This window comes from Myiozetetes cayanensis, unplaced genomic scaffold (genome assembly GCF_022539395.1).
Source record: "Myiozetetes cayanensis isolate MyiCay16 unplaced genomic scaffold, myiCay2020 scf3, whole genome shotgun sequence".
Taxonomy (NCBI): domain Eukaryota; kingdom Metazoa; phylum Chordata; class Aves; order Passeriformes; family Tyrannidae; genus Myiozetetes; species Myiozetetes cayanensis.
The window spans coordinates 54,166,593-54,192,665 of record NW_026087521.1 but is presented as its reverse complement, the minus strand read 5'-3'; the positions used below and the strand labels follow the sequence as shown (position 1 = coordinate 54,192,665).

At 39.8% G+C, this 26,073-nt stretch overlaps 1 protein-coding gene across 3 annotated transcripts in view; it reads left to right on the top strand.

Annotated features, from left to right (window-relative positions):
• The window catches only part of RFX4 (regulatory factor X4), a 91,523-nt gene extending 65,903 nt beyond the window's left edge, over positions 1 to 25,620 (top strand). For 2 of the 3 annotated variants that reach the window (XM_050324657.1, XM_050324659.1), the window contains exons 14-18: positions 2,476 to 2,595; positions 3,887 to 4,048; positions 11,433 to 11,595; positions 13,981 to 14,119; positions 24,090 to 25,620. In XM_050324657.1, coding sequence (XP_050180614.1) covers positions 2,476 to 2,595; positions 3,887 to 4,048; positions 11,433 to 11,595; positions 13,981 to 14,119; positions 24,090 to 24,362 — 857 coding nt within the window. In that variant the 3' untranslated portion in view covers positions 24,363 to 25,620. The remainder of the gene's footprint in view (positions 1 to 2,475; positions 2,596 to 3,886; positions 4,049 to 11,432; positions 11,596 to 13,980; positions 14,120 to 24,089) is intronic. The other variant, XM_050324658.1, reaches the window with a different exon arrangement.
• The last annotated feature ends 453 nt before the right edge of the window (positions 25,621 to 26,073 follow it).

Sequence of the window (26,073 nt, the reverse complement as noted above, 5' to 3'; positions counted from 1 at the left end):
TTGCTCGCTGCCCTTACAGTGTTTGGGATTCACACTTCAAAGTGCTTTTATGAAACTACAAGCAACTTTTCTAACTTAATTTTTTATTTTTAATTAAAGCTGAGTAAGGAGTTAGATGGAAAATACTAAATACCTTGAGTTTTATATCACAACATGAAGTTTGCCAGTATTTTGTCCTGGTTTTTTTTTTTTAACCTTGAAAATACCTGTTGGTAGTAACTACACTAGAGTCAATTGAAACTTTCAACTGAAAATCTCTAGTCAGAAGAAGACTGAGCATTTTGTGGAGATTCTTGATAAGGTTTCCACTGGGGAAATCCTAGGTCAATAACAAGGTGATCAGCCATGTCTACCATCTTTATTGCATTGCTTAATTGACTAGTATTCTATTTAACAAGGCTTTGAGCCAAAAAAAATTTCTAAAGGCGTGGATTGAGAGAATGAAGCACAAAGACCATCCAAGTCACAAAGAAAAAGAACGTGCTCAGAGTCTTGAAAGATGAATTGCCAGCTAGATTTGAATAAGGATATAGGGTCTTTCAAACCACTTCTGCCCTTCAACAGTATGTTTGAGTACAGAAGGTAGGTAGGGGTAGTTATGCTTCGTTGTGATAAAAGCTAGTGTATCAAGATAAACCTTTGCTGTGAAGAAACCAGTCATTATGAAATTTGATTGCATTTGGAACTTGTTTGATCTTTTTCTCATGGAAGTATTTCTCCTCAAAAGTAGTAGTGGAATTTCTGAGGGAATACATCCAGATGAGGGAGGGTTTTTTTGTTTTTGTTGTTTTGGTTTGGTTTTTGTTTGGTTTTTGGATGGCAGTAGCTGATCTCTGTTTCCATCTCAGCTGATGATCTTTCTCTTAGTTTAAGCTAACTGCTGGACAGGTTGTTATTTTAATCTGACTGTAGTTGTACTTGTCAGATTTATTTAGTGACTTATATGAACATGTTTTAAATAAAGTAGAAATAAACACAGGAGCTTTAAAAAAACCCATTGTATGATAAAGTTCTGTCTGGAGCCATTACAGGTACTTCACATCAGGAATCTATTGCATAAACTGGCTCAACTCCAACTTGATACTTGTCAGTCCTCCCCTGCAGATGGGTGTTGGTCTGTTCAGGAGGGCACCACACAATATCTCAGCTCTGATGCTTCGCTCCTCTTACTTTTCCCTGAAATGCATCTATGCTCCCTTCTTACATATTTTTTTTCTTGTGGCTATTTGTACTCTAGGGCAAACATTTCTTCACCATATCTGATATGTATCTTTCATAAATTATGGGAAGCAACTCACTTCCTTTCTGCAAAATAAAGCAAACTGTGTATTTTTAGTCATTTAAAATCTATTGCCCACAACCTTGTGGTAATCTCCTTTATACCCATTTCAACTTGTACTAATTTCTCTTGAATATGGCTGCAATATTCTAAGTGAGGTTTCGCCAGTGTCTTGTGCAACACTATTAATATTTCTGTTTCTATAAACCAGAGGATGATATAAATCCCCAAGGGCAGGACTTCTTACTGTATGCTATTAAGCTTCATTTCCATTACTCTAGTCCATAGTATCACCCAGTCCTTCCTCTGAAGCAAGCTCTCCATCTGTACTCAAATCTTACTTGAGGGTCTGTGGCAGATAGCTATCCACATAATCTCCTTTTATTACTGATTTTTAAAGCACTTTTTTGACTCCATACCCCACATATTCTTTTGCATGTATTCTTCCCTTAATTCCTTTTGTCCTTAAGTTTTTCACATTCCTGTAATGGCAGTTAAGAGGCAGTAGTGTCAAGGGCGTCTCCATAGTTAAGAACAGAAACAGGCCAAATGTTGTGCTGCTATGATTCAAGCTGATAATTAGGAAAAGGTAGTGTAGAACTTTTCAGTAGAAGAAGCGTGACAGAGCAAAGCTTTGGCACAAATCTTTTCCTCTGAGATATCTACAGTTGCTGCTATTGTCTCTATGTTTGGCTGGTACTGCACTGGGGAGATACCATCAGGAGATTTGAAAGGTTCTTTCTACCTTCCTATTGATTAGTCTCTTATTTTTTTGGCACAGGTAGTTCAGAAAATTCATACCAGGATGTGTTGCTAAGGCAGCCAGTTTGGGATTCTACGGCTGACAGATAATTCTACCTGATCCTTTAGATAAAAGGAAACCATTCCACTCTAGTGCAAATGTCAAAGTTGACATTCAATGCTAATGTAGGAGAAGAAAAAGCCATCAAGTCCCAGCTCTCAGTTAGGTGGCTTTCTTGCACCCTAGACCACAATTGGTTGTAGAAGCCTGTATAAATCCAGGAATGGACACAGTTTACTACTCACCAGTTTTATTTTGACCTCTCCTGCCTCCAGTAAAGGAGATACTTCAGTGGCAGTAACATACAGAGTTTGTGTTGAGCACCATAATAATTGATTTAATGAGTGTATTGAGACAGTCAATGGCTTTTTCGTTTTTTTCACTTTGTTACCAGGGTCGTTTCACCTTATTCACTTGATGTTTGATGATTACGTATTGTACCTGCTAGAATCACTCCATTGTCAGGAGAAAGCTAATGACCTAATGAGGGCAATGAAAGGAGAAGGAAGCACAGGTGAGTTTGTTCTTTCATTCCTCATTTGTTGTTTTATTCCATTGGTTTCTCTATTTTCTATGTGAGGACATTTCTTTATCCTTATCTGACCCACTGAGGCTTGTCTAGGAGCAAGGTGGTTTTCAGTTCTATCATGATGTGAAATAAATCATTTGGGAGGCATCCCTGGTTAATACATTCTGGAAGAGACCTGCCTGCTTCCCAATGTCACTCTGGATGTCTGAAATCCCATTCCTAAGCACTCAGTTGATGTTTCACTAAGAAATTTTTGTACTGAAACTTTTACCTTAGTTAATCTGTATAATTGACCATTGCATTTCAGTGGACCAAGTGTTAATAAACTCACTGATATCAGGGGATTTTTTTTACCAGTCTAAATAAGAGGGAGAGATATCAGAAGTGAGAAAAGACAATACCCCAAAGCTATTTTTCTGATACACTTATGTTCTGAGTGCCTGTACAGAAGGAGACTCTGTGTCCTGCTCCACTCTACACTGCCTTGCCAGAACAGAAGCAAGCAGAGACTGCCTTTAGTATTTCTACTCTGGGCAATCCCTTTCAATGAGGGGTCCTCAGTGATAATCCCTCCTTGAATCTCCCACTAAATTTGGTCAGTTAAACCTCCCTGTCACCTTTGGAAAGCTTCATTTTCCATTTTAGCTGTGGCTTAATTTGTCACCTTGTAGATTTATGGGAAGAGGAACATTTCAGTGGTTAGAGTAATATCTTCTATGTGGTGAAAGACTTGAATTTAATTCATTGCCATGCCATAGCCTCTTGGGTTTTTAACAAACAAGTTGCTTATCCTTGTATATTTTCCACATACCTTTAGCAGCTAAAACCATCCAGGATGTCATCTTTAGTCAATAAAGAGGATCATTATCAAAAACCTCTGGAATCCCCTCGAGATTCCAATATTCCTGGAGATTCCTGTTTCTTTCCCAGGTCTCTAGAAGGTGTAAGAGTGCCTAACTCAGAGTGGACTCCTAATTTTAGATACGTAGTAGTACATTACAGGAGTATAAGCCTTAAGCTGTCAGTGCATAAGTTTCCTATCCATACAATAGTAGTACTTTCCTTTAAGAGGTTTTATGAAGGTACACTGAAGGTTGTAATGCTGAATGTTACATAAGTACTTTTTTCAAAGATTTGTGGTTCTGCTATGTATTTCTTGAAATACAATCTATGGAACTCAACTGCTTGCGTTAATTTATTTATTTTTTTTTTAGTTTCTCAGTATTCCCTGAGTCTACCTTTAGCTCTGTTTTATGATTTCTGTCTCTTTCTGCAGCAGAAATACGAGAAGAAATTATTCTGAGTGAAGCAGCTCCTCCAACTCCCTCCCCAGCGCCGTTCTCCCCCGCTAAATCTGCCACCTCAGTGGAAGTGCCCTCTGCCCCATCACCCATCAGCAATCAGTCCCCAGAGTATGGTGGCATTACAGCTACTACAGGTAGGTAGGTTTAGGCAACTAAATCTGCTTGAAGGTGGCTTTTGCACTTGGTGACCTGATACTGAGCCTGAGAAGATGATGTGCTGGTTTGCAAGACATGAGAAGTCTTCCTAAACCAGAAATCTGTTCTCACTGTATCCAGCCATGATGTGCAGTCTATCAGGAAAAAGATATGATGTTCAGATGTTTTTATGCACTTGAAGGAAATGTGCCATATATTTTAAGTTTTGTGAGATTTTCAAAATCCCAATTCAATACTGATTCAGGAATCCTTAGAGGGTAAAGTGAGAGATGGGTATCATTCAACTCATTTCACACCCAAATATGTTTAAATAGCTGTGCAAGTTTCTCTTGGGAATGTTTTACATATTGCTGATAAATTTCATCTGTCAATGTTAGAGACTAGGAATTACATGTTTGAAGCCTATTTTTCATTTTTGTACTCTATTATGGCAACTCATGAGGTTGTTGTATTCTGGTGGGCCCTTGGATTAAAAAAATCTGCACTTAAAGGTTGTCTTAAATTTGTGATTAGGATTGACAGAAAACAATAAGCATAAAACTAGCTTCTTGTTTGGGTTGTATAAATGGCCATCGTCCCCTGTACCCTGATGTAAAACTCATTACCTTTTGGATGTGGGCAGGACAATCTGCGTGTATGAACAAAAGAGTGTGTTTTCTTAATTCAAGGAAAGAAGCTTTCAGAAAGCATTTCAGGCAGTGAAATTCCAGCTTTGCTGCTCCTCAGTGAAAAGGGTGTATAATCAGAGTGTGGAAACTATCGCTTTTGTGATGTACTAGAAAAGTTACAAAATCTTCTTGAAAGAATGTCATAAAGTGATGATTTACCACACTAGAGAATTTGGCAATGGTTGGAGAACTAATAAATCTTTCTGGAAAATATTTTTCATGTTTTCCAAGGCGCCACAGGGAAGCACAATGCATAGTTGTGGTGGAAAGAGATTTAAAAACATTTGTCCCTACATCACAACTTAAGGTTTTCTCACTGCCGGAGACAATACATTTTTAGGAGGGAAATGCGATAGTATTAAGTCCAAGACAGTTAGACAAGAGACAAATGATTCACAGAAATGGCTGGTGATCACACAGGTTTAGGTCAGGCAGCAGTGGAGATGGTGTATACCTCTGACTGTTGTTGAAACATTGATTTTGCAGATAGTTTGATCTGTAGGTATTGTGGTCCAGTGTGATTGTTGTGATGTTAGAGCCAGAACTTAGTATGATACAGGGCTGTGCCCAGAAGTAAAAGACTGAAAAGAAGAAAACTGTGTGCTCTCCAGGGCCATTGACAGGAATGGAGACTTGAGGGACTTGTTTTAAGACTGCAGATACCATAAATCTATCTGATTATTGCATAACAGGTAACCCAAAGCTTATTCCTTATTTATATAATGGACTTTCTGTCAGCTATCTGAGCTTCCACCTTTGGCATACTTGACTTAGGTACAAATCTAGACAGGTCTGGGAACTGTAAATTTTCTGTATCCCCTCTGAGTCCCACCAGTAATGCAAAGGAATGGCTTCATACAAACATTACAATTTCTTTTATTTTTCATCTCGTCCATTATTTTATTAGAGCCTGATTTATTCTCTCCCTCTAATTTTTTTATTGAATCATAGAATGGTTTGGGTTGGAAGGGACCTTAAAGATCACCTAGTTCCAACCTCCCTGCCATGGGCAGGGATACCTTCTAGTAGACCAGCTTGCACAGAGCTCCATCTAGCCTGGCCTTTAACATTTCCATGGATGGGGCATCCACAACTTCTCTGGGCAAGATGTTCTGGTGCCTCATTACCCTCACAGTAAAGAATTTTTTCCTAATATGTAATTTAAACCTACTGTCTTTCGGTTTGAAGCCATTTCCCCTTGTCCTGTCACTCCATGCCTTTGTAAACAGTCTCTCTCCATCTTCCTTGTAGGCTCACTTTGGGTACTGGAACTTCACAATTAGGTGACCCTGAAGCCTTCTCTTTTCCAGGCTGAACAAATCCAGTTCTCTCAGCCTCTCCTCACTGGAGAGGTGCTCCACTCCTCTAATCATCTTGGTGACCCTCCTCTGGACTTGCTCCAGCAGGTCAATGTCCTTCCCATGCTGGGAACCCCAGAACTGGATGCAGAGCCCCAGGTGGGGTCTCACCAGAGCAGAGCAGAGGTGCAGAATCACCTCCCTCACCCTGCAGCCCACACTGCTTTTGATGCAGCCCAGGATACAGTTGGCTTTCTGGGCTGTGAGCACACATTACCAGGTCATGTCCAGCCTCTCATCCACCAGCACCCCCAAGTCCTTCTCAGCAGGACTGCTCTCCATCTGTTCATCCCGCAGCCTGTGTTGATGCTGATGTTTGCCCCAACCCAGCTGAAGCACATTGCACATGGTCTTGTTAAATCTCATGAGAATCCCGTGGGCCCATTTCTTGAGCTTGTCCATGTCCCTCTGGATGGCATCCCATCCTTCAGGTGTGTCAACTGCACCACCTAACTTGGAGTCATCTGCAAATTTGTTGAGGGTGCACTCAATCCCTTCATCTATGTCATTAAGATTTTAAATAACGTTGTTCCCAGTAAGGACCCTGACGGACACCACGTGTCCCTGAGGTCCATCAGGACTCAGAACTGTTGATCACTACCCTCTAGATGCAATTGTCCAACCACTTTCTTATCCACATAGCAGTCCACTTATCAAATCCATCTCTCTCCAATTTAGAGAGAAGGATGCTGTGGGGGACCATGCCAAAGGCTTTACAGAAAGATAAATGATGTCTGTAACATTTCCCTTCTCCATTGATACAGGCACTCCATCACAGAAGGTCACTAGAGTGGTCATGCAGGGCTTGCCCTTGGTGACGTTGTGCTGGTTGGCCCAGATCTCCTCCCTGTCCTCTACGTGTCTTAGCATAGCTCCCAGGAGGATGTGTTCCATGATCTTGCCAGGTACAGAGGTGAGGCTGACAAGTCAGTAGTTCTCAGAGTCCTCCTTTCTACCCTTTTTAAAGATAGGTACAGTTTTCCCCCTTTTTCAGTCACCTGGGACTTCACCTGACTGCCATGACTTTTCAAATAACATGGAGAGTGGCTTGGCAACTCCATCAGCCAATTTCCTCAGGAGACTGGGATGCCTCTCACTGGGTCCCACGCGACATAAATGTCCCATTTATGTACATACAGGTTGCTCAGAGGGTTTTAAACCTGATTTTTACTTACAGATGTGTGTTGGTATGTCCTGGTAATGCTGAGGTCTGCTAGTGTGAAGTCTCAAGCCAGAAACAAGATGGTTTGGGGGCAATTGTGGAAGAACCTACTCCCCCACAGTACAGGCAGTAGAACCTGATGTAGCTTTTCCCACATTAGAACTTTTAGGCAAGAAAACTATTTCTGATTATTTTTAGGTTGTTTTAAAACCTTTTGTTTGGTTGAATTGGATTTTACTCTGGCTGCCTGGTGCAGTCTCACTTCTGTGAGTGTGAAAATCATTTTTGCCTAGCACAGGCCAAATTTGTTCATGCAAGTAGTGGTCTGCTTAAGATTAAATATGAATATGTCTTGTTCTTAATTTGGGCAATTAATAATACCTTTGTTTCCTGTGCTCATCGTGCAGATGGACTGATCACCTCCTTAGTTTGCTAACCATTACACCATGGAATGCATTGTTCATTCACATAAAGTAATATGAAATAACAACTGTGTGTCAGATATAGGAAATTGCTTTACTTTAAAATAGGAGTTCTGAAGATGCATTGCATATACTAAAACTATTTTATATACAGATCTGTGGCATTAAGACAAAGAATATTTTGGGACTGGAACCTCTGTTCTGGAAAGGTGTATTTTAAAGTATTGATTTTCATATGTGTCTTTTATGAGGTAAATGTAAAACTCTGCAAATACTTTGCACATCTTGAGAATTAGTTCCATGGATTACCATTAGCTCTCAGTTCCCCAATTTAAGGCATCATTAACTCTTTCTTGCTTTTGGAATCAGCAATAAAAGTTAACTATTAAACTTGCATTTTAACCTCTTTGCCTTCAGTCAGTGGTCAGTGCAAAACCAGCAAGTTAAACAGTTGCAATTACATGTTACTGAGCAAAAGAAAGGTAAATGCTGTGTATCGCCTTCTGTGATAGAACATCTGGCAAAGCACCACTAACATTTTGTTTAAAACTTTTTGTTAGGTCACTAGACGTTTAAAAGGCTAATTAGTCTCCCTCCTTTCTAAATCACAAAGGCCAGATTAATGATTGTTCAAACTGCAACAATATTGTAATAAAAGTGATACCGGTATGGCTGACTATTCTCTCTTAAAGCCCCTCTAAAAGCTTTTATTACTCATTTACCAATGCAATCATTTTTATGTAGCACAGAATTAACTCTGAATTGTAAGTAGTTTCTAACATTTTATTAAACTATGGAGTTTACTGTTCAGTTTCAAAAAATATATGCTTAAAGTAAGTCTTCAGATCAGCAGTGGTCATTAAGTGTCACTGTTTTTCCAAGTCTAGGGTAGATGTTACAGGTCTGGGAGTACTTGCACAGAGCTACCACCTCTCATATTTGTGTGTATGAGTAGAACAAATTTCTGGGGGTTTTTTCATAAAGCTTTAGCTCCTGGACTTGCATGAGTATTTCAGAACATCAGCTCTTGTCCAGCAATCAGAGTTCAGTTCTCATAGCTGCAGAGTGTAAAAGTCAAGGGCTCCAACTTCAAAAGGCAATTCTTCCCTTCAAATGGAAGGGCCTGTGTTTTTCTAAAGCTGATAGGTAAGGTAATCTGTTTGTTGTGTGAGGACAGAATGGGGGTCTGACTCCAGATTTCTGATTGCTTGAGGCTGACAGTACTGCTTACTATCAGACATAATACAAAATGCTGTGAGGGTCTCACTTGTGCCTTCATGGTCATTTACTCCAGCATTAAGCAGATAATAAATGCAGCACCATGAAGCAACTTCTGGGGTTTTTCTGCGCTGGTGTACGTGATGGCACCACTAACAACAGGGCTGTTGTTGGACTAAGAACAGTTCCATTTGTATTTGGCTCCCCTGAAGGTCAGATGGCCTCTCAGTTAGTATCCTCAAAATCACTTTTTTTTTTTTTAAGGAAAAAAGAAAAAGGAGTGATAATAAATGAATTTCCCTATTTTAATCAAATCCTGCATGTTCAGAACACAAAGCAGAGCAAACTGTTGCTCAATCACTATTGTTTTTGCTTATTTCAAAAAAGCAGTTCAGTTGGGTTCAGTCGTATCTAAAAGAAACTTCATCTCCTGGAGTTCAATTCTGCGACCAGCTGAGGAAATTAATCATAGAGGACTGGGACGCAGGCATATTAGATACAATATTAGATAAAATGCAAAGGATCTTTTGGCCCTTTTCTTACTGCTTAATGCTAGAGGTAGGAAGGTCATGAGATTTTTGGATTAATGGCCGATTTCTTTCTGGGAAAAAATAAAATCTGGTCAAAGTAAAATTGTGGTTTATGGCAAAGTGAAAAAAAAGTGAAAAAAAACTCTCAAAAAATAATGTTTCCTAAAAATAAGTATTTGGGTCTTTTCACCATCTTTGTTCTCCTTCTTCTTTTTCTCTTTGTTTTGCCTTTTGAATTTAGGCCTGTTTTGAAACAAAGTTTCAACTTTTTTTTTTGGAAGATAACACTCGGAAAATATGTTGACCTTTTGAAATTGAAATGTTTCATAAAAATATTTTGTAGACAAGTTGTTGATAATTTCAAAACAGTTTTTCTCTTGTTTTCAAATGAAGCTATTTGGTGACCACATAAGCAGTTTTGGCCCCTTCTACATAAACTTTTTTAGCAAAGGCAGGCTTCCTTAAACATTTTCTTCAGCTCAAGGAACCATGACTGCTTATATCCACAGCAACAGTCATGGGCTGGGTTCTCTTTGGTCTCAGGGATCTCAATGGTCCTCTGCCATGGAAGGACGTGAAAGACTGAAAATTCAAGAGTCAGTGGCAGAAAATGCAGGCAGGTGAAAGCAGACCTATCACAATTACCCTTGGCCATAGTACATCCAAGGATGTCTATTATAAGAGCACTGAATCATACTCTGCTGAAGTATTTCAAGCTGGACTTACCTTGTGAAGCTCAGAATGCCTTCATTCAGTCCCAGAATTAAGCATTTCCCATTAAAAAAAAAGAAAATTTGACTGATTTTGCCAAATAGAATCACACGTAGCTGAGGAAAATTATGGACAACTGAGATAGGCTTTCCATTCTGCAAAGCCATGGAGTGGGCACAGACCTGGTAGAATAATCACTTCCCCCTCTGAATTAGGCCCTTTGATACTACAGGAAGTCCTAGAATCCATACTAGAAAAAAAAACCAAAACCAAACGAGTCACCTCCTGCAATTCCTTTTAGCTGATGAAAAAGAATCAAGAGTGCCTAGAGACCCCCAAACTTATGTTCCCATCGGGCTAAATTCAGTGTTCTGGTCCTCATTTGCAGGGTAATCTCAGCCAGTATGGTCATGACCTCCAGCAAGAGCTATGTTATACTGGAACAATGGATCTGTCAACCTCCTGAGTGAAAGGGGTGTGTGCAAAGGACAAAGGTTTCTCAGCAGCTGGCTCATGAAACTGGAGTTCCTGCCTGGAAGGAATCAGGATGATTAAAAAACTCAGCACCTTCTAAGCAAAATGGAAAACCCACTTCTTTGCTCTTTGCTCTTCCCACAAACTCTCTACATGAAAAAAGAAATTAAGGCCAGTCCCTGCTGCCACCACAAAAAAAAAAAAAAAAAAAAAAAAAAAAAAAGGAAAGAAAAAAAAAAAAATATTATTTACAGGAAGGAAAAGGCTAGGCAATTTCTGTCTATACACTTATTATAATTTGGAGATCTTTGAAGTGTTGCCACTACAAGGGCTGGTACCTGGTTAGGTAGAACAGGTACAAACTGCAAAAGGATTAAAGAAATTTATTTGCCCAACACCCATTTTTTTTCCTAATCCTTCATTGTTCTGATCATACCTCCTGCCTCAGTCCAGGCAGCCCACTTCATGTGAGAGAGACCTCAGGGTCTGGTGTATCATGCCTGAGAAATCTTAACACTGGTGTTCTTCTAAGTCCCATCCCAGGGTTTTTTTCTGAAAAATTATTTCAACACCACACTGAAAGTTCACAGTGCAAGCCACCCCATATACCTTTCATACTTCTGGATCTTTGCACACTCCAAATGATTGAAATGTATTTTTACTTATGCCTGAGATATGACTGGTTTGTTCACTTTGGTTGATGCACTTTCCATTATGATTGCCTGTGAAGTTGTTTTCCTATAATTGTCTCAAAGAATGACACCTCTGTGGATGGCAGTCCATGTTAACTGTGCTCCTTTAACACCTGTTTGTCTGCAGGGGCTATGCAATCCTACACATGGTCACTCACCTACACTGTGACAACAGCTGCTGGGTCACCTGCTGAAAATTCCCAGCAGTTGCCCTGCATGAGAAGTCCACATGTACCCTCTTCATCTGTCACACACCGGATACCTGTTTATCCCCACAGAGAAGAACATGGGTAAGTTCACTTTCCAGTGGCTTGGGATTTGTTTTGTTTTGGAGGTTTTTTGTAGGTTTTGGATGAACTCAGGTTTCTTTTCTTTAAGTACAGTGAAAGCTATTTCTTGATGCAATAAGTCTGTGTTGCAGAGATGTTGGTATCATAATTCTTTGGCTGTTGTTGCTGTTGTATAATTATATTATGTCTTAGTTTTATAATCTCATTTAATTCTATTTAAAACCACAGTAAGCCTGGAGGATATTTTCTAAAACAGAAGGCTTCAATAGATTTCTTCTGATTTCTATTTTCCTGTGCCACGTTTTATCCCAAAAGCTAGACATGTATAAAGAACAACCCACATCTCAGGAGAGGTGATCCTTCTCCTCTGGTCAGCACTGCTGAGACCACATCTGGATCCAATTCTGTGCACCCCAGTACAAGACAGACATAGGCACACTGGAGTAAGTCCAGAAAAGGGCCACTTGGATGATTATGGGACTGAACTATCTGCCATAGCAAGAGAGGCTAAGAAAACAGATTATTTAGCATCAGGCACAGAAGGCTCAAGGAGGATCTTATCAATGAGTATAAATACCTGCTGGAGTGTGTAAGGAAGATGGAGACAGACTCTTCTTAGTGGTATTTAATGACAGGCCAAGAGACAATGGGCATAATAGAAATACAAGAAATTCTGTTTAAACATAAACAAACAAAAAACTTATTTTACTGTGTGATCAAACATTGGAGCATGTTAGAAAGGCTATGGAGTCTCCATTCTTGCTGATGTATGAACTCCATCCAGACACAATCCTGGGCAGCCTGCTCTAGCTGACCCTGCTTTGAGCAGAGGGGTTAGACTAAACAAACTCCACAAGTCCCTTCCAAACTTAATGATTCAATGACTGTTGTTAACATTTTCACTATATTATAATCCTATATCCATCACCAAAATTTGCTCAAGGCTCTCAATTAAAATAATAACAAATTTAAAATTAAAATAAGTATATATATAAATAATTATAAATGTATGTAATATTATTTGATATTGAAATACTTCAGACACTCAGTCTCTCAGTGTTTTTTTCATCAAGCAACACTTCTGTGCCATCCACATCTGAGTGTATAACTCATAGATATCTGTAACTAAAGAGAAACAATCACAAACTAATTGATGGAAAAAGGCCAGGCATATAGCAAGATTAGCAAATGCCCAGGTGCTGCCATGATGCAAGAGATTCAGAAGGCTTCACTGAGTTCCTCGGTCTCACTGCATACTCATTAACCTTGTAGAAGTGTTTTCCAAGTGTGGAAGATTCTATACTGTTTGGAAGGTAGCAGGAGACTAATTTCAACCGTGCATCTTCTTCCCTCTTGGATGTGGTTAGGTTTAGATACCTGTTTGAAAGTCACTGGTAAGTCCTTACTGCTAAAAATCTGAATATGGAGTTAATGGAACACCTCTCTTATCCAGCAATTTTACTGTTTGGTGGAGACAGAAATAGAGCAGCAGGGAGGTTCAGGAGCTGACAGGATGCAAGAATTGGAACAGACCACAGTAAGGCAGTATGTATATAATACATATGTGTGTAAATATGTGAGAATTCATTGTTCCTAAAGGAATCTCTTGCCTCTGGTGTTTGATTGATTATGGTGACTTAAGGAAACATTTTAGTCTAGGTGAATCAACTTTTCTGAAAGTCAGCGAAGATCAAATGTTCTCATGGCTACACAGAGATGGGGAAATTGCAGAAAGTGTCCACGCACCTTTTGCTAATGAATGGTCTAAATAATGGGGGCCAACAAACACTGACCCTACAGTTTCCTATAACTACAGAAAGTGCTCCTTCCTTTGCCCTGGCTGTTCCTAGACAGGAGGCTGGGAATCAGAAAAGAAAGTAGACAAGTTCTCCAGCCTCACATCCCGCTCTCTTATTGAGTTGGTTGTGCTGAAGCTGTGCGTTGTATGTTTCAGATTCAAACTAACACACCTCTCTGCCTCCCAGAAAAGGAATATCTGACCACAATGCAAGGAGATAGCTGAACTCGGTATAGTTCTTTAAGTCAAAGCTTACCATACTTCCTCAGCCTGGATAGCAATTTACATGGCACTGAACTAACAATAGAAGGGAAAGGTGCTTTCTCCTTAGAAAGTGCACAACTGAGTCTTCAGTTTAAAATTAGTCACAGAAACATGCTGAGTCTCTCTGTTGTTGTGTTAGACACGTAGTTTCACTAAGTGGCATCTGCTTCCCATCTGAGCTGGGAAATGTCTTTTTAAAAAAGATTTAAAATATCATCCTCCTATTCAAAAAAACTGCAGCTGTGTGTTTCATAAAAGTTCTGGAATTATTAGTTGGAATACAATTATTGTGCATATTAGAAGTGTTTTTTAATGTATTTTAGATACACAGGAAGTTACAACTATGGTAGCTACAGCAATCAGCATCCCCATCCAATGCAGAGTCAGTATCCATCCTTACCACATGATTCTGCTATTTCTGGACCACTTCACTACTCACCTTACCACAGAAGCTCTTCACAGGTAAGTTGCAATTATTACTTGTTGATACTTATAACATTTAAAGTAAATCTATGTTTGTAGATTTATCAGCCTATAAGCTGTCTGAATCAATAAGCTGTCGTCAGCCTAAAAGGCTCCTAAGTTTTTTATTTTCTTATGTTACCTAGATATTTTTTCATTTTGGTGGAGAGCAGAAGTAGACTTAGACTGTGAATATAAAGTACTAACCTTAAAATCCAGCAGTGTGGATCATGGAAAGTGTTTCTATTTTAAGGAGTAGTTAAAGCAAAAATTAATATAACTAGCTGTATGACTCTTAGATGTTGGGAGCAGGAAGAGGTTCTTAAGAAGAAATGAAAGTGTTTTCATACAACTGAAGATGTAGAGGATGTAGTAGAATCTTCTGGGGTCTCTGCTTTTGAGAATATCCATGTTTAGGAATTGGCCAAATTAGTGAGTTCTGCAAATAGTTTGAACAACTTCAATACACCACTGCAGAGGTTTTGTTTAATCCGTATGCTACAGTCTCCTACTATAATGCTGAGAAATTATGTCAGTAACTCTTTCACTTCGCAAAACTGAGCCAGTAGGAACCAGCACAGATTAAGTGTGAAGATGAGATCTGGCAATAGTTCAAAAGTAGTGCCACTGTAGGAGGGCTTTAGTTCCTCATGCAGCTGGTGCTTTCATGGTATAGGCAGCTGCTCTCTGGGCTCTCAGCTGGAAGATTTGCAGAAGGCAGATACAGGGAGGGGGTGAAAGCATTAGGATACTCCACCCACATGGCACCACTTAAGCTTTATCTACTGGAAATTTTTACAAGTATATTAGGGGCTGCCAGGCTCAACTATCAGCATTGGACTGGAACAGTTTCATACCAGATGCAAAGATGTGAATTTGGTAATGCTTTGAACTAGAGCAAATGAAACCTGCTTCTCGTTCTGGTCTTTGTTCTTAGTCTGCCAAGTAATCTTAGAGTGGTCAGATCTCCTTTTTATGCTTTGTTTTCCCTAGCTGTAAGATAAGAATAATGGTATTCAACTCCTTAAAGATTTATAAGATCTGCTAGGAAGATTGTCCTGCACAAACCCAACACGCTCATTTGGACCAGCTCAGCAATGGCTCCTTAGTTTATGGAAGGGATGAGCCACAACTTCCCACCCATGTGTAGTACCCTGTCTATTGGACTACATGAGGAGTAGTTTTTTAAGGGGATTTGCAGATGCTGTATCTTCAATTAGAAGAGTGAGTGGACATTTAAGTACAGAGTCCTGTGATAGGTTTGTATTCCTTCATTTTTCAGTACAGGCCTTACCCTGTTATCTAAACAAATAACTAAAGCAAATCAAGATCAACACATTTTCAGTTTACTCATATCCTGGTTAACATGTTGCATGCAAACAGTAACATACACTGAAATCAGGTAGATATTTTTCATATTGTAGTAGGCTGTCTCTACAAGTGCAGATGTCAGATCATACATCATTTCTTCCTCTCTTGCTAGTCCTTGAACTGTCCTCAACATATGAAGAACAGCTATGCTTTACTGATCACACTCAAGAGGAAAATTATTTCAGTTTGTATTTAACATGTTCTTTCTCATGCTGCTTGTAAACTGAGACAGAATTGCACAGCAGGACACAGCTACCAAAACCCTGTCAATGTGCTTGTTCTGTACTGACAGGAGCTACAAACTGAAACCTTACTTTCAAAAAACGATCTAAAAGTCTGATGGTGTGATATAAAATTTGCTGACAGTCCTTAAAAAGCTAAGTTAGTTTCTGTAAAATTCCCGCCCTGATAATAAGTCCTTTATTAGCTACTTTTTACCAAAAAAAAGTTCATAAGATGTCCTTCATAAGCTGCTAGGGAACAACTCCTTTTCTAGTGGTCTTTCTGAGTGGAACTTGGTGCAAGGAATTGCAGTAGGACTCATGATGTTGCAAAATAAAAATACAGGAAGCTAAATTTACAATGAATATATCAAGAGCTGCCACTATACTGAGGCCAGAGGAGTTGCAATGTGTATAGCTGGTGGTAGTATAATCAGTTGAGAAGAGGAGGCATTGACCATGACTCTTGAAAAGAACTCTTTGTTATAATCTACATTCAGGCCAAATATAGAACTCTGGCTCAACTTTAGTCTATCATTCTCTTTAGGATAGTGTCTAGGGCTTAACTCCAAAGAAAAAAATAAATGTGTGCGGAGGGTGTAAATTCTTCTCTGCAAACATGGGTTCAGGGAGAGACCTTGTCCCAGAAGGGGACTGAGTCAAAACAGGCAACATGTAATTGAGGTGGATTTTAGGCTGCCTGCTATAAACTACTCATTTGGTCTTGAAGAACACCATGTCCAAGCTCTTTCTGTGGAAGAGAGTGACATACTCCGGGTTTTATCAACTACTTTGAGGTTTTCGGTTTTGTTGTTGGAAACTTTAGAGTGAGGCTGTGTTGGAGAAGAAGTCACACAGCTTTTACTATGTGCAGCTCTCAAAAAATGCAGGTGGGGGTCTGGCAGTATAGGCTGACTAATCTCCACTGATGGCTAAGACTCTTTTGGTGACAGAAACAGTCTGTTCAAACCTTGGTCTTAATCTGAATTTTTTTTTTTCTTTCATCAGCATCTGAATAGTTCTCAGAACAGTTCCTTCCTTGTAATTCCAGGCCTGATTGCTCATTGCTTGTCTTGGCTTACTGGCCAGGAGCCTGACACGCAAATGAAAACGATTTACAGATTGATCTGTTACTGCCTAATTCTGTAAGCCATAGTGCAGAAGTGCATACAATGATGATACTCCATCATTGTATAGAAGGGGATCATTTGATGTCTGTACATAAACACATCTATACCAATGCTGTATTTCATCAGTTCTCTGCCTCTGCAGTTTTAGGTACCAGATGCCAAGGTAGAAAATAGGCAACAACTCTGTCTAAAAGCCTCTGAGCAGTCTGATCAACCTATGTTGACTTTAGCAGAGAGGTACCTCCTTCAAAGGTAACCCCTTCCCAATGTCACCACCTAATCCACCTCCACAATGTAGGCTTGACTGGCTTCTGAGCACAGCTTTTGTCTGCAGGATTCACACTGGCTGGTCAAGTCTTAATCCTCTTTCAGGCTATTCATAAATATTTCAATTCATATCATTCTACCTTTTCCTTAAACACAAAGTAACTCATGCTGCAGTAATTTTTCTTTGAAGACTTCAAGGCTTGCACTTTTAGTCTGAAGTATAACTAGAGAAATCTGCATCAGTGTACATTTTAATATATCTGGTAACACAGAGACATACATCATATGAATGTGCATCACTGTGCAAGCAGCATGAAAAACAGCAAACATGCAATATCTTCTTTAAATACTCTAATGTGTAGCTGTAGTGAATCATACTGAGGTCCATTTATCCAGGTCTTCTCTCTAGCAATTACTAGAATGTGTGGAGGAAAACTCATAGAAGTAGGGTAAGTAGAAAGCGATTCTTTCACTGGCACAGCTATGCTGTGTTTGGCAAGAGCTGGCCTAGGGACATCCTGAGTGGGAAGCAGCAGCTGGACTGATGTATTTTGTAGCAAACCACTCTCCATTACCCTGTCTTTGAGCTGTTTTGTACATAGAGACTTGTTTGCACAAAACATACATCCTCTTGTTAATTTTAAGTCTGTTATGACTGAATTGGGCATCCTAAGGGTTTTTGGGGTGACTTGGAATAGGGAATACTAGTTCCCTATTTATCTACTCTTGCCATTCAAGACATTACAGATCTGTATTATTGCTCTCACCTCCTTCCTGTCACCTCTTTTCCAGAGTTAAGAGTTACCATCTGTTTAGTTTCTGTTGTGACAGACACACAGGAGTTATGTAAGGGCTCCATGTGCACTGCAGGGCGGGCGTGTCTGAGGAGTGTGTAAACATCCTGTTCTCTCAGTTGTGCTGAGCAGGGAGCCTGATGGAGCTGGAGCTCCCCTCCACCCTTTCTGTGCAAACCTGATTTCAGAGTAGATAGAAGGGACTCAGTCAAGAAGCAGCCAAATCAGCCACCTAGGTCTGCTGCACTAAACACGACCTCATTTTACCTTTTCTCCTTTGCCACTTCCAAAAATGGGACAACCACCTCCAAATGGCCTGTCTCAGGTGTAGGTACTCAACAGAGAGCCATAGAAGGAGCATTACAATGTTTCTCTTTTTGTTCCTTGAGATGCAGTTTGTACCTTAAAGACAAGGTGGCTTTTTGGGCTTTTTCCCCCGGTATTTATGAAGACCATAGTTTGCTTCCACAGTCTGGAAAGTGCTGCAGTAGTACAGACTGGTGTTATGCAGTAGGTTGGGTCTGTACTACTCAGAGGCCCAGGGCACGCTAATTGGACCATAGTTAAAGGGATTTAGGATACTCTGACTCTCCCAAACTGCTCTGTAGACTGCAGTGGTCTCACATAACTTCCCAGGGGTGCAGCAGCATGTAGCATACAGCACCACTCTGTTTCCCTGTAAAATATTGTATGCCACAATTCTACTCAACCGTGTCTTCATTTCCCCTCATATGCCTCTGCAGCAGGATTTACATAGGAGCAGTACTGGGAGACAGTGGTAACTGTTTTTTGTTACAATGGGCAGGCCAAGAAATCCTCTTCCAGAGACCACGCTTCAGTGTCCATTCCTGTTGTTCTGGCCCATCTACTTCAGGAAAAAAAAAAAAAAAAAGAGAGAGAGGAAAAAGTTCTTAACTCCCCAGCACATACACATTATAAACCCATGACTACAGCAATGCAGTAAGAATAATAAACCCTTCCCATTAACCACTCTGTCATCAAACAGCTGGTAATGACAGAAAGACAAAAATACTGTCCAAATCCCACCCATGCAAGAAGAGTCATTGTTCCAAACTCTATAACTTCGTAACGGACTTGAGATTGTTAGCATGTAATTGAAGTAATTATGTATTGAATGCAACAGGAAACAGATGTCTTAACTTCTCTTTAAATAATTACAAATAGCATTTTCTTAGGGCTCCAAATGCCACTCCCAAAAGCAACAAAATCACACAGATGGACTTGGAAGTTTCACCCAACCTATTTAAGAGAGTCAATAAGGTTCAATATATGGAGAAAAGGGTCAACTTAAGGGTTATAAAGACACAACCAGTAGTTTAGATTATGTCATTTTATGAGATTTTAAACGTATTTTTATGAACTTAATTTATGGCCAGCTCTTCACAATTGGTGCAGCCTCTGGTATGCGTTATTTTCAAGCCCTAAAGTAGTGGCTAACATACAACATTAATTTACAGCATTCAGCAAAAGTGTGAGCTAATGCAATGTAAAGTCAGAGACACATTCATAAGGAAAATATTTTGCTGTTTGGACAGAGACACCTTTCACCTTCACTCATAATTTTTTGGTGAGTTGAGGATAAGGATAAAGAGATTATTCTCCATTCTCAGACTGTAGAAACTCAGCCTTCAGTATATGGGAGGACATATTTATCATCATATTTTCTAAAATAATACTAAAAGGAATTGAATTAATTTTACTTTTTTGGGAAAGGCCTAAACAATAATCTGCTCAAAGTCTCCCAGAGTTAAAGGGCTTCTTGTCTGTCTAAACGCAGCAGTTGCAACAAGTGTGAGTTAACCCAGAAAATGGTAATTTCCTGTCAAGAGCCCTCCAACAAATGTCGCTTTTATATCTGGCAAAGATCACTAGGCCCCAGTGTTTTGAGTTCAGCATGCTTAAGCACTCTTCATTAAACCGGATGTAGAGTGTGAAAGGTGATTCAGGCAGCATGGGCAGGCATCCGCCCAGATGGCTATGCTTTGGACACTCCAACAAGGCTGAATAGATGCTTCATTGGGTGAGTTAATAGTCAGGCAGGGGCAAATGAGTACTTTAAAAATATTGTCTTTCAATAGTCTCTTCACTGTAGGGAAAAAGAAGTCACTGACTCATTTGCGATTAGCTGACCTACCGTTACAAAACTTTCCATCTCGCATTCAGTCATAACAGAATTTATTGTAAAATACTAGATATTTAGAGTCCATGTTATTTTCAAGCAATTATTCTTTCTACATTCATGACACATTCATAAACACAGCTGCATCGGGTGCGCTGGATGAAAAGGAAAAGCAGCACACTGTCTCCTGGCCCCTCATGCACAGCCACTGCCCTGCGTTCTTAGTAAGCCTTAGCATGGCCTCTTGGCTGCAGACAGGAGGAGGAATATCTTTCTTTTCCAGTGTATCCTGAAGTTCATTCTGGGAGCCAAGATTTCATTTCCCCAGTGGTCTGGGTTTTGTGGTTCCAAACTACCAAAGAGACATGATGTGGCTTACCCACATAATGCCGTGTACAATAAGGAAACCCACCTCAGTATTCCCAGAGTTCATTTTCTTCCTCTTGCCCATAGATTTTGCAGTCTACAAATTATCAAGTAGCAAATTGTCCCAGCGGAAGACAGAGCTTTCTCTTGGCATTTGTAAAGGATATGAAAGCAAGTAATTCCCCTGTTGTAAGTCACAAACTCAGCGTCACAACCTCAAAGGAAAATTACAGTGAGTCGGGATGGTATGGGCTTCCATTACAGTTAACAACAAAGTAGATCAATTACCTCATTGGAAAGAAGACAAGAGATAATCGTTGGTGTATTATGGCAGAAGTCTAGGTTAATATTGTTGTATTTTTTAATACAAGAATCTACAGTGACTTCCGGTACAGATCAATGGATAATAAAGGCAAAGGCCAAAATAATTGGTCTGAAGACAAAGAAAAAAGTTTTTAGCTTTGCCCACATTTTGCATCTGCACAGGTAACAGACAGAAAACCGAAAGTTAAAAATGCATTATTTATGTGGTGTGATTTTGTCCCAGTCATCGATCCGAGTCCTGACTCTTACTGTCTCAAAGATCACTCAGTCATTAACGGGACATTTCTGATCAGCCAGGAAAAACAATTTATGGATTTGACAACTATGTAAAGGTGACTTTTCTTCAAAGGACTTACCTATTAATGCAATAGTGGATTATATCATGTAGCAGGAGGAAGCAAAGAGCCATCCTCTGAGGACTGTTCATCTTTCATATTAAATATTTATCTTGAGACTTGATAAATTCTTCTAGTTGCTGTAGACAGTGCATAGGTGACTCACTTTTATTAGATGCCTGACTTTCTGATAACTAAAGTTATGGGAGATGAATTCAACTCTGAAGTTATAGTGAATCACAAAACAACTTGTTTCCTCTATATTCATTGTGGTAAAAGCTTTCTTTAGTCAGCAGGCACTGGCACTAAAGTGACTTCTGTGTATTGCCAGTGCAGACCAGGAAAGCAGCATCCTTAATCTATTACCTAATCCCCCAAACATTAAAAATATGGAAATTGTTCAACTTTTTCTGTGTTGCCTAAATGGCTGTGGGGAAAAAAAGACTACAAGCCAAATTAGGTAGGAGATAAGATAAGGATGCAAAGGCTTTACTGAGCCCCCAGGCTTTCCAGAATACCCCCAATGCGCTCCCGAATACAAACATTCACAGTTTTTATAATGATTTTCACCCAATCCCCGTCCAGTCACCACCCAGGTTCTGCCCCCACCACACCTCTTGGGAATTGGGTCTGGGGGCATTTTGGGACCCCCTCTTCTTCATCTTCATTTTCCTCAGAGCACGTAATGTTCTTGGAGGCCTTCCAGAGTCCTAGGTCTGAAGGTTGTTGCGTCTATGGCTATATCTTCTTCCTTAGGGTTAGGATGTTCTCTACAATTCTACCTTGAAAAAGAGACTAAACAGACTGATGGAATTTAGGGGAATTGATATGGGAATGGGTAACAGGGTTTACTATGTGTAGCTGGTGTGTTAAAGGGTAAAGGGATAATATGCTGTTACTTTAAAATCTACATAACTACTTCTAAGATCTACAAAAATTAAAAAATCAAAACTCCAAGGTATCACTGGAACCTCTTGTGTTTACTTAAAGTGTTTGCAGGTTGGTTGTCTTTTGAGAGAGTACCTTGTCCTTAATAAATGAGTTAAAGAAGTTAACTGGGATACTAAACTCAAATCACCTCAGTTAACACTTCAAAGCTTGAGTTTCGTTGTTGCCAGTCACTGGAAGTTCTCATCTCCAGCAAAAGCTTTTGGAAAGCCAACAGGTCTGAAAACTTGATTCTTCTGCAAAGAAGTATAAGCTTTATGTGCTCAGTGTGTAAGCTCTGCTGAACTTTCCTGCTGAAAAGCCTTTCTATGAGGTGAAGATGGAAATTGAGATGGTGCTGTCGGTGTTGCCAATACAGTTTATTCTGATAGCTGTATCACCAGTACCAGTTGAAGCATTGACATTCCAGTGTGATGCTGCCCTTTAACACTGTTCCAGCAGCTGATTGCACAGGTAAATCCAGCCTCTGTGGCAATGAGAAGTACATGCTAAATAATGCATCATCATACAGCTTTGATGTCTTCCCTCTCATTTGCCAACTGGCCTCTCTCCCCAGGACACGGAGGAATATGCTAAATCACTACCTACAGTATGTTGGTCAAAAATAGTCTGCCTTTTTCTCCTCTCTAATTAGGAGTGGCCAGCGTGTGGTTTTGAGCTGCCTGGGGCTTGTGAACTGTTCGAATAGGTTTGCCAAGGCAGGGCTGCCTTCCTGGCTGCGGTCTGAAGGGAGACAGCACAAACTCCTCACGGGGACATCGCTGTAGTCGCCTGGGGCTTATGCAACAGTTGCTTATGCAACTGATTAACCCTGGGCCCACCCGGCAGTGGAGTAATGTAATGAGACCCTTTGGGAATCACTGACGCCTCCCTCTTAGGAGCAGCTACAGCTGCTCTTCTCTCCATGAGACTCCAAAATACGGGGAAGGGGTTTTACAGTCCTTGGCCTTATAAAGCTTTGGTATGCAGCTTGAAAGGCTTGTAAGCATCAGAAAAGGTGATAGTCCTACTATAGTTCTATTTTGGTGACAGCTTTCTAGTTAAACAAATACTAAAATGTCAAACAACCTAAGACAACGAAATTTTAAATTGTGACACCTTTTTGCAGAGAAGGCATAAAGATGTAAAATGTAGAAGCTCTGAAGATACATGGCTGGTTGAGGCGAACAGGGATCCTAGCCATCTCTGTGATGCAGATGGGTAATAGGGGGACAAAACGGGGAAAGCCATTTCTTAGACACAACACACAGACAATCTGCTCCTGCAGGACCAGCAACAAGATAAATACATGTTAAGCGAGCACTCATAAGCACAATTTACTTTCTGTTGCTGCTGGCTATAGAGGGCAAAAGCTGTTTGCTGTTTTCCTGTCTGTCCTCTCCTTGGCACATCTTCTGCTTAGTTGAAGCCATTTCTCAAACATATTTGATTTCTAGTTTCCAACTCTCACTGCAGATAGCTGGGGAATAGAGAGATTCTTCTTCTGCCTGCCTCTTTTCATAAGTTCTCCAATTAGCTGCTCGCTCTGAGGCCGGACTGTACTGTTTTTCTGTAGGAACTGGGAGGTTGTCTTGTGAACATTTAAAGGAGAAGACCCCTTTCCAGTAACAAAGATTCTTTTGCTTCCCTCCCTTGAAACTGAGTTGAGTTAGTAAGAGTTAGGACATTTTATACTCTGATTTTTAGTAAATAACAAGTTTTCAACTAGAAGTGGGAGAAAAAGATTAAATTAATTTGATTTATTTTTCTGCTCCCAGATACAGCTGCCAGTGCCTACCACTTTGATAAATTAATTCAATATTTAAAAGCAGTGAATCCTTTGCAAGGCTTTCCCTGAAATTTTTACTGTAGACACTAGTTATCTGATATTCCACCTTCAATATGATGTCTTGTTGTTAGAAAGCTACTTCATATGATTTTGGCTTTGTTAAACACAGAATTGTGACACCGCCAGCCCGTATTTTAAAATTAAGTATGTGGCAAATAATGATTTCATTTGTTTTTATTTGTTTGTTTGTTGCTTTGTGTGTTTCTTTTGTTTGTTTGTTTGGTTTGTTTGTGTTTTTAACTGTAGTACCCTTTCAATGGCCCAACATCAAGAATGGAGCCCTGTTTGATGAGCAGTACTCCCAGGCTGCATCCCACACCGGTGACTCCTCGCTGGCCGGAGGTCCCAGCTGCAAACTCCTGCTACACAAGCTCATCCATGCACTCCACAAGATATGGAAATTCTAGTGACATGTACACCCCCTTGACGACACGCAGAAATTCTGAATACGAGCACATGCAACACTTTCCCGGCTTTGCCTACATCAATGGGGAAGCCACCACAGGCTGGGCTAAATGAAAATGACTGCTATCAACTAAGCCCACATACTTAAAAGAGTCACAAAAACTTCATGATATGTGGGACTTTTCATGGATGTTCTTCAAGGGAGGTGAAGATGGAAAAGACCCCAGGCAGATAAACGTAGATCATAATGTGGGCAGATTGCAGACTGGTACGACTGAACGTTCCTGTAGCCGAAAAAGATTTCTGTGCTGTTCTAGACCAGTTTTTGGGCCAATCTGTGCCTTCTTTAATTCTGGCATGTCGGCCAACCCTGTGTGCTGTCAGTTTGAGTGAGCCATTTTTGCCCCCCTCTCTTATTGACAAATGTTCATGAGTCTTACAAAAAAGTACTGGAACAAGACCTATTTATAATTTGAATTAAAGACAGGAAATTCACTCTCAGCAAAACTCTGTCATCTATTCTTCTTTTAAGATATTAATGCATTTCTTAAAAACCATTCTGCAGAGTCATCACTTATTCATATCAGTTTCTCTATCTGGTTCCTTAAAAAGACAAGTGTTGCTGTAGGCTTCAGTTTACACCTAACTTTGTATATTGATGCACCTTTCTGTTGATCCAGTAAGTTTGATCTTTACAAAAGAGAAGACATGTAGCATTAAATTACACACTGCCTTAAGTTGACTATTGTTCTTATTATATATGTATTTGTGTTAAGTTTGCACAATCTGGAAAAATCTAACTTCTCTGGTCAGTAATGACAAGGTAAGAAGGGACTTGGGACTGGGAAGATTTTGGATTCAGAGCCACATATGTTAAATATGATGATATGAAGCAATTATATAAAAAAATGACAATGCAAACATGATTATTCACTTAATTACCTATTGACAGGTATGAAAATGTTCTCTCGATTCCCTCACATGGTGATAATTCTATATACGTCTACAAAAGCAAAATTCAAAGCTGTGCCTTTGAACTTATTCTGTACTGTGTATGCGTGGAAAAATGTATTGTATTTTGGGGACAATTTTTCTTAGACATTTTCTGTCAGATTTGTAGCTATTTGTGAGTTTTTGTTAGTTTTTATTAACATAGCTTTTTCTTCTGTATTATAAAATGCACCAAGCAATTATGGTGGACCTATTACCCTATGGGTAAGAAAAAAAATAAATGGAAATATGACAACAGGCATTTTAGTAATTGTTTTGTAAATAAAATCTTTGATAGCACCCAGTGTGACGATAACCATGTCTATGCCTAAAATGGACATAAGTGTTATTTGTACAGTTGTGCAAGATATATGAGGGATTTTCACACCCAAATAAAGTTCTTGAAATTAAATAGATGCCATCTAAATTCACTTAAATACAAAAACTTCTACAAGATGCAAACCTTCAAAAAAATCTTAAATGTAATCGTTCATGTTTTTATCCAACGAAGGACTTGAGAACAGATACAGCTCATGGCAAATGAGTAGTCCTACACCTGTACTTGCAGCTACAGACTGCTGAAAGGCTATGACGGGAGAGATGATTCCATATTGCCTAGTTTAAGCCATGCTGTTGTTGTTCACCCAAGGCATTGTATTCCCCGAGGCAGGTAAGATGTGCTATCTTCTTCACAGCACCTGGTAACAAACGTGTTGCCACTGGAATACTGGAAATGGAAGCCTCACTTTTCCTCAGGTAAGTAATGAACTCTCAGACCTTGTATATTTAACTAATGGGAAAACTGGGGAGAGCTTGGGGTCTAAAGAGGAATGTG